This window comes from Crocodylus siamensis, chromosome 5 (assembly GCF_052110815.1).
Source record: "Crocodylus siamensis isolate JL-2025a chromosome 5, ASM5211081v1, whole genome shotgun sequence".
NCBI classification, from domain to species: Eukaryota; Metazoa; Chordata; order Crocodylia; family Crocodylidae; genus Crocodylus; species Crocodylus siamensis.
The window spans coordinates 138,068,694-138,076,457 of record NC_143399.1 but is presented as its reverse complement, the minus strand read 5'-3'; the positions used below and the strand labels follow the sequence as shown (position 1 = coordinate 138,076,457).

Genomic DNA, 7,764 nt, shown 5'->3' with positions numbered 1-7,764 from the left:
CAAAACAAGAACTGGTACAGGTAAGGGTTACCAAGATAACAAGAGAAAGGATTGCCTACCTTAGATAGGTGGGAAAAGAAAACCAAGAAAGGATAAAAAAAAAAGGAGCAGGACAGGAACAAAAGAATGTTACAAAAAGAAGAGAAGGAAGACAAGTATCAAGAAATGGAGAGTACACAAAATGAGGCTCCATTCTAGCAGGGAGAAAGAAAATAACTAAAATGTAGTGAAGAAAAAGAAAAAAAAAAGGAAAACCTAGATGTGGGGGCAAAGAAAGAAGCAGTTAACACTGAGAAATATAACATTTGCTTAGTTTGTGACATTTCCTTTTAAGGACAGGAAGGGGAAAATTATGGTCGAACAGTATTGGTACCAAGACTTGAGTCAAAGTGTTCCTATAATGCTAGAGTAAGACCTTGTCTAAACACAAAAGTTGCAATAGTTTGAACTCTAATTAGTTTAAAATCTAATTATAGTTAAACAGGTGCAAACTTCTTTGTGGACATTTTTGTATCAGTTTACAAGTGGCTTAAATGATTTAAGTGCATCCACAAAGAGTTGTACCAGTTTAGTTACATTGATTCAAAAATCAATTGTATTTATATTGGTGCAACTTTTGTACATAGGCACGGCCTAACATGTACCTTTAAATAACTACTAAATGTAATTATCCTTGAGAATGTCAAGGTTTGTTTTGTTTTTGCTTTAAACAGTGCTATACATTTTTAAAGAATTACCTATTTAGATACTTAATTACGCTCATTGTCTTTCAATCTGCCTGCCTTTTCACATTATAAAGTTAACATTATAAAGTTTAAAATATTGAAATTCTTTCTTGTCAGGTAGTAAGGAATTCAGGATGCTTATAGAAAAATAGCCAGTCATCCAGCTCAAACCTGAACTGCCTTTGACAATACAGCAGCCTAAACTAAAGCACCTACTTTCTGAAGTATTCCCAAATAAAACTTGGTGGAAACTGTAGTCTAATTTGACATTTTTTTCTTTTGTTTGTACTTCTAATGAATAATTTATCACACAGTCTTGTCCAATTTCTCCTGGATGAATTTTGTTTGCCATTCTGTCAATAGTGGACTGAATGTCAATAATACATGTCAACAATATGGATCAGCTAAAAAACAAGGAGTTCTACTGTCTACAGAGCCATAGCTTCAGAGATTCTGCATTTTAACAATTGTGGCATAATATCAATTACAGTATTCATGATTTAATTAATTGCCATAACTCCACCCTTAAGGCTATGTGAAGATTTTTAAAATATGCAATAAAAAATAACTACTTCTTAGGGACTGTGAGGGTACATTTGAACATTTTTCTGAGTCCTCACAAAGGAAATTGCTCTTTTATAATAGAAAACATAAGTAGTATAGTAAAGACAGTAGTAGTCCTCGACCTTTGGTACAGGTTTGCTATTAAAATAACTCGCCTCCCAACAGAAGGAACTGTTTGGAAGAAAACTGAAGTAGGAAAATGAAAAGGTACTGCTCTGTCTTTGTAAAAATAAGTGTATCAAGTTACTAGAGAGCAGTATTAACTCATTAAAGTGTGTGTTTTCTTTTGGAGAATAGAATTCTAACTCTAGTAGAGGTATAGGGTTCAATGATTTAATAGCTATTTTTCTTTTCCAACTACATCGACCCTTCATCGTGCTGTTTTGTTTGATCAATTTTACTACAAAAAAAACCCAATATTCTAATTTCATACAACAATTTGAACAGTGAAATCTATAGATTTACAAAGATACCAAGAGAGCTTTTAATAGAATATGCTTTTATTAATACAGAAATTCATTATCTGAGCTCTACACTGTTTGAACAGTTTGAAAATGAACAGACAACAACATTATTTGTTACCATGGACCAGATGAGACACTCTACCATTTGTCAGCACTCATGTAAATCATGTTCTGTCTGGGCTTGCCTGCACCAGAAAACTGATTAGTTTAACTCTTGGCATGGTGAAAATGTCATAGCCCCATTGCTAAGGATAGTTTTACTGGTATAAATACATTATAAATTAGAATAAGCCATATGGATATAACTGCCCCCAAGCTGAGGTTTATACTGAAGCAACTTTAAAAGTAAGTTTAGAGTTCTGAAGTTTAAGAATGTGCTATTTTTTAACCAAACTAATTAAATCAGCGTAACCATTGTACAAACCAAACTGCTAGCACTTATACTCCCCCATCTCCCCACCCCCACCACTTGAGTGGCGGTAACAAGTCACCTCAATGGAAGAGCAGAATAGCTAAAAGACTGGTTCAAAAAGAGTATGACAATATATTAGAAAGAGTTTGATACCGACACACTTTTAAGACCAACTTGCTCTTTTTGGTCATGAATAACAATTTAAAAAGCCTTTATTTAAAATACCAGTTGGTCAGCTCATTAAAAGAGACTCTTAAGAGGAAACAGTAGAAATGATGCATTGTCTATGCAGATATTTGGCAACACTAAACCTTACAGTTTTCTCTGAGTTCCATTAATCTTTACCTAAGAAAATTACTCAATGTATTCTTTTGGGAGCAACAGCGTGGCAAAACAATCGCTTATAAATAGGGACCTAACTAAATTGGGGGGAGACAAAGGATTTTTTGTGGCCCACTCATAGCACGCAGAGTTGATTTCATGGGCATTTCATGGTAGCACCATACCTTGGTGCCAATTGGTGGAGAGGCCCAAGTGGGAGAATGAGGGGGCAGCCACCATCCTGATGGCTGACTGCCCTTTGTGCTGCCCTGCGGTGCTGATTGGCAGAGAGGTCCCAGAAGGAAGGGATGAGAAAGTAGCTAACATCTTCTCTGCTGCTCTTTTTGCTTCCCTGCTAGCCAGTGCCTTCCCCTTCCAGCAGAGAGGCGGGACTGGGAAGCCAGCATTTTGTTTTTATTAAGTTATTTTTGTTGATTTCACAGACAATCCAGGATTTCACCGTCTCTGCAAAATTTGCAAAACAGCAAATTAAGTAAGTCCCTACTTGTAAATATAAACAGATGGCTTTAAATTGCATAGAGCTAATATAACAATTAGGAGTGGAAACTTCTACCACTTAAAAAATAATTGTCAAGTCTCTTTGTCTGTCTCTGAATCAGACAATACATACGAGAGGGTATCCCAGGTAGGTTATTATTTATGCTACATAGAATTGGTGTATGACCAATTAAAACAAGTAGACATATACAAGTCAGCGGGACTGGATGATCGTCAGCTGAGAGTGCTGATGTAGCTGGCTGAAGTCATTGCAGAACCCCTGACAAAACTCTTCCACCACTCATGGCGCTCTGGAAAAGTCCCTGAGGACTGGAAGAGGGCCAATATTGTGCCCACCCACAAGGAGAGCAGGAGGGAGGACCCAGGTAACTATAGGCCAATCAGTCTAACTTCCACGCTAAGGAAAATCCTAGAAAAGTTCATAAAGGAGTCGATCTGCAATAAACTTGCAGACAATAAGATTCTGAATGACAGCCAGCATGGCTTTGTCGCAGGCAGGTCTTGGCTTACCAACCTCAGCTCCTTCTATGACCAGGTAACTTGTTACCTGGCCACAAGACAGCAAGCTGACATTGTATATCTTGATTTCCAAAAGGCCTTTGATTTAGTATCCCACAATGTCCTTGCAAGACAATTGGACGATTGTGGTCTTACCTCCAAGACAGTTAGGTGGGTGGAGAAACTGGCTGCAGGATAGGACCCAGAGAGTCATAGTGAACAGATCTGTGTCATCTGGACGAGAAGTGGGCAGCAGTATGCCACGGGGGTCAGTGCTTGGTTTAGTACTTTTCAACATCTTTATTAAAGATTTGGATGTGGGGATGAAGAGCTCACTGGTCAAGTTCACAGATGACACCAAGTTTTGGGAAGCTTTGTCATGCTTGAAGATAGGCTACAGATACAGGTAGACCTAGACAGGCTAGCAAGTTGGGCAGATCAGAACCTGATGAAGCTCAACTTCGAGAAATGGAAAGTGCTCCACCTTGGGACAAGCGACCCCCAACACACCTACAGTCTCAGCAGCACCAAACTGACTAGCACTACGTATGAAAGGGACCTGGGGGTAACAACACACCACAGCATGAATATGAGCTAATGCTGTAGCCAGTAGGGCAAATAATATTCTGGCATGCATCAACTGATGCATCTCCAGCAATACCAAAGAGGTGATTCTTCCACTCTACTCGGCACTGGTGAGACTGCAGCTGGAGTACTTTAACAAGGACATGGACAAACTTGGAGTCCAAAGAAGAGCTATCCATATGATCAGTCTTACACAGCAAGCCATATGAGGAAAGGCTGTGGGATCTGGCACTCAGCCTTCTTTTCCTCAGGCTGAAGAGATGGGACCTGGTAGCAACTTACCGCTATACTAGGGGAGTTCCTCAAGGACTCAGTAAGCAACTCTTCACCACGGTACTCCTGGCTTTCCCCTCGGGTAATGGCCACAAACTCCTGGAAGACCAATTCAGGCTCAACATTAGGAAAAACTTCTTCACAGCCAGGATGTCCAGACTGTGGAATAAGCTCCTTCCAGACATGGTACAATCACCTACCCTGGAAATCTTCAAGAGGAGACTAGACAGTCACCTTGCTGGGGTCATCCAATCCCCAGTTATCTTTCCTGCTTGGTGCAGAGGACTAGACCTGATGATCTCCCAAGGTCCCTTCCAGCCTTACAATCTATGAATCATCATATAATCAAATTAGCAAGGTAAGCATGATTGATACTACAGTGAGATCCATCTGCGTGTTTCTGGCAATGTATTACACAATTACCTGGTTAATGGTGCAATTAACTTACGCTGGGTACACATGCAAATTAACCATCATATGTTACAGATCAAACCAGCTATAAAATTAGAGCTGGAAAACATATAACAATAACATATAGCTGGTTCCTATGCAGCTTTAATTTGCACATGTAGCAGGGTCTATGCCCCCTGGCTGGGAGCCCCATCAGCAGATAGTGATCCCAGCTGTGGGGGTGTACCATGCACTGCCATAGCTAGGGCTCCCACCACAGCACACTCCCATAGGCTGCCATGGCTGGAAGTCCCATCAGGTGATGGAGAGCCCCTTTCCAGCCCCTCCCCCCACAGTGCCACCCATACACTGACGGGTCTCCCATCTGTGACAGCACTTTATGGACTGCCATTGCTTGGAGACTCATGGGTAGGAATCTTGTCAGTTGGTTGGACTGCCAGCCACAGCAGCTTGCTACTAATATGCTGGTGCAGGGGGATCATGGGTTCATGATCCTGGGCTCTCCTACACCAGCAATAAGTAATAGCGGGAGGTGCGACCATATCGACTGAACATCAGATCAGACCACTTATCTGAACGTCTAGAGGGACACTCCTTTTGCAATGATTTTACAAGAAGGAGGTCTTTACGTGTAAAGGAAGTTATTTATATACAGCTATTCGGTAGATTTTGTACAGTCCCTCTTTTGGCATTACTTTACAGCAGTAATTATTTGTTATGTACATTATTTAAAAATGAAGCCTGTTCCTTTCCTGTAGAGACAGCATTTCTATTGAGACGTGAGCACTTTTCATTATACGCACAGCTTATTTTTTTGCAAATTATAGCAGCAAAATAATGCAAAAATCAGTGGCTCTCAACCTTGTTAGACTCAAGGCAGCCTTCAGAAAACACCAGCTGTTAGCTTTTATATATTTTAACTATGGAAAAAATAATAAAGTAATTTTTCTATTGTAAAGAACTCAGAAACACCATTAACAGGCCAGAATGTTTTTGACACTATAGATTCCTATTCTCCTGGGTTTATTTTATGAATCACGTGTAGGTGGTTGCATACTTAACAGTGCTAGTATTGCACAGACCCCCCCTAAATCACCCTTAAAGGATCTCCCAGCACCCTGGTTGACACAAATATCAATGAAGAATGCTCACATCTCAAACTTAATATCTCTAATCCCAGGGTCTTGCATTACTTGTGAAGAAGCACATTAATTTTCTTAATGTATGTTGCTTTCTGTGTCTACTTCCATGTGACTCCAACAATCCTTCTAGCTCAAGTGCAGGGAGGCTGGACCCAATGATTTTGTAAGATCCATTCCAGCCCCTAACATCTATAAAGGATTTAGTGCCCAACATGGAGCAGTGAGAGTTCTTCCCCCCACTCCACCCCAGCCCTTGCCCTGGGAGGGCCAAACACAAACAGCTCCCAAAGAAATCATCACGCTACCCCATAGCTCTAAAAACCCTTTCCAGCTCAGTCAGGGCACCCACAATGGAGGTGCGAAGCACATTAGCGACTGCTTGTGAAAACGGGCCCAGGCAAAGCCAGGCGAGGAGTCCTGCCTCCAGGGGCCTCCCAAGGTTTTTCTAACTGAGAGGCACCCAGTCTCAAAGGCTCATTTATTGCAGTGCTTACTCCTGGCAGGAAGGGGGATCATTCAGGCAAAAACAAGCCTGAGCAAGCAGCCCCCCTCCTCAAGGGGGGCTCTCTAGCGTACCCCACGTCCCTGCGGGAGCCTAGCAGGCCTCGGCCAGACCGCTCCCTGCACAGAGAGCGGACTCACAGAGGAAGCTCACCCCGCGGCCGGTACCTTCCCAGCCCCCGCCGCCCTCCACGCCAAGCGGGCGGACTACGAGTCCCAGCATGCCCCGAGCCCCACCACCAACCGCGAGGCACGCCAGGACTCGATGCCGCGTCGCCAGCCCACATGCACTGCAGCCCCTGGCAAAAAGCCGGGAATCTTATAGCGAGGCTATCGGTACCGGCGCCCTCCTTTATCTCACGTGGTCTGCACCCTTCTTCCCTCGATTGGTCCAAGCGGCCACCAATCACACCCTTCCACTTTCTCATTGGCCCCCGCAGCTAAAAAGCCCGCCGGCTGACGAGTCCTCCCCCCCGCTTTGCACCGATTGGCTGGGAACGCCGTAGCTGGCCCCGCCCCTTGGAAGTACCTGTCGCTCTGTGACAGGTTGACTGGGAGTTCCTGTCGGAAAAAGCGAGGAGGGGATTGGTCCCTCCCACTTCCTCCTTTTCCTCCTCCCAATCCCCGGGCTCCTCCCTTCCTCGGGCTGGGGATGTCCCCGCTAGCCTGACTGGCTCCCCTGCCGCCGGCCTTCCAACTGCTCTTCGCGGGGCCTGGCGCCCCGCCCCACGGCAGGCCCCACCTCCCCAGCCCCCTCCCCCGCCTCGCGCGCCGTCCGGCCCTTGCCTCCCTCGCGCCCGCTCGCGCTCTCCTACTCCCGCCGCACTGGGATGGTGAGGGCGGCCGGGGCGGGCGGACCCCGGCTCAGCGCGGCGGCGGGGCGCGAGTGAGGAGCCGCCGCAGCCCCTCCCCCCGGCCGCGAGGCGGAGAGACGCCGAGCCGCCCGGGGTGCAACATGGCGGAGCACTCGGGCCCCGATAGCGGCAAGCACAAGGCGAACCACGCCAACGCCAACTCTGCGGCGCTGCTGCACGGCCGGGCCGGGGCCGGGACCGGGGCGGGCGGGCTGTCGGGGGGCTTGTCGCAGCCGGCGGGCTGGCAATCGCTGCTCTCCTTCACCATCCTCTTCTTGGCCTGGCTGGCCGGCTTCAGCTCCCGCCTCTTCGCCGTCATCCGCTTCGAGAGCATCATCCACGAGTTCGACCCCTGGTGAGTCCGCGCCGGGGCCTGGGCCGGCCGCTGCTCGGGACAGAGGTGCTGCCCGCCCTCTTTCCCTCCTTCCAGGGGTGTACAGGGGGCAGCTGCCTCCTCCTGTGCCCTCTTCCCCCCCCCCTCCCTCCCGGCGGGGG

At 45.9% G+C, this 7,764-nt stretch overlaps 1 protein-coding gene and 1 long non-coding RNA gene across 4 annotated transcripts in view; one reads left to right on the top strand and one right to left on the bottom strand.

The window, feature by feature from the left end:
• Positions 1-1,781: 1,781 nt before the first annotated feature.
• Positions 1,782-7,002, bottom strand: LOC149864667 (uncharacterized). Of its 3 annotated transcripts, none has more exons than XR_016442216.1 (4): positions 6,570-7,002; positions 4,562-4,688; positions 4,371-4,460; positions 1,782-2,951 (listed from the first exon to the last, which is right to left on the bottom strand). It is a non-coding gene; the product is annotated as an uncharacterized LOC149864667 (long non-coding RNA). The 3 variants fall into 3 exon arrangements; XR_016442215.1 differs by having other exon boundaries at positions 6,660-7,002; XR_016442214.1 differs by having other exon boundaries at positions 4,562-6,649.
• A 177-nt stretch (positions 7,003-7,179) lies between these two features.
• Positions 7,180-7,764, top strand: part of STT3B (STT3 oligosaccharyltransferase complex catalytic subunit B) — a 102,307-nt gene continuing 101,722 nt past the window's right edge. Inside the window, exon 1 of the mRNA XM_090046461.1 lies at positions 7,180-7,624. Within this exon, the coding sequence (XP_089902587.1) occupies positions 7,371-7,624 (254 nt within the window). The 5' untranslated portion in view covers positions 7,180-7,370. The remainder of the gene's footprint in view (positions 7,625-7,764) is intronic.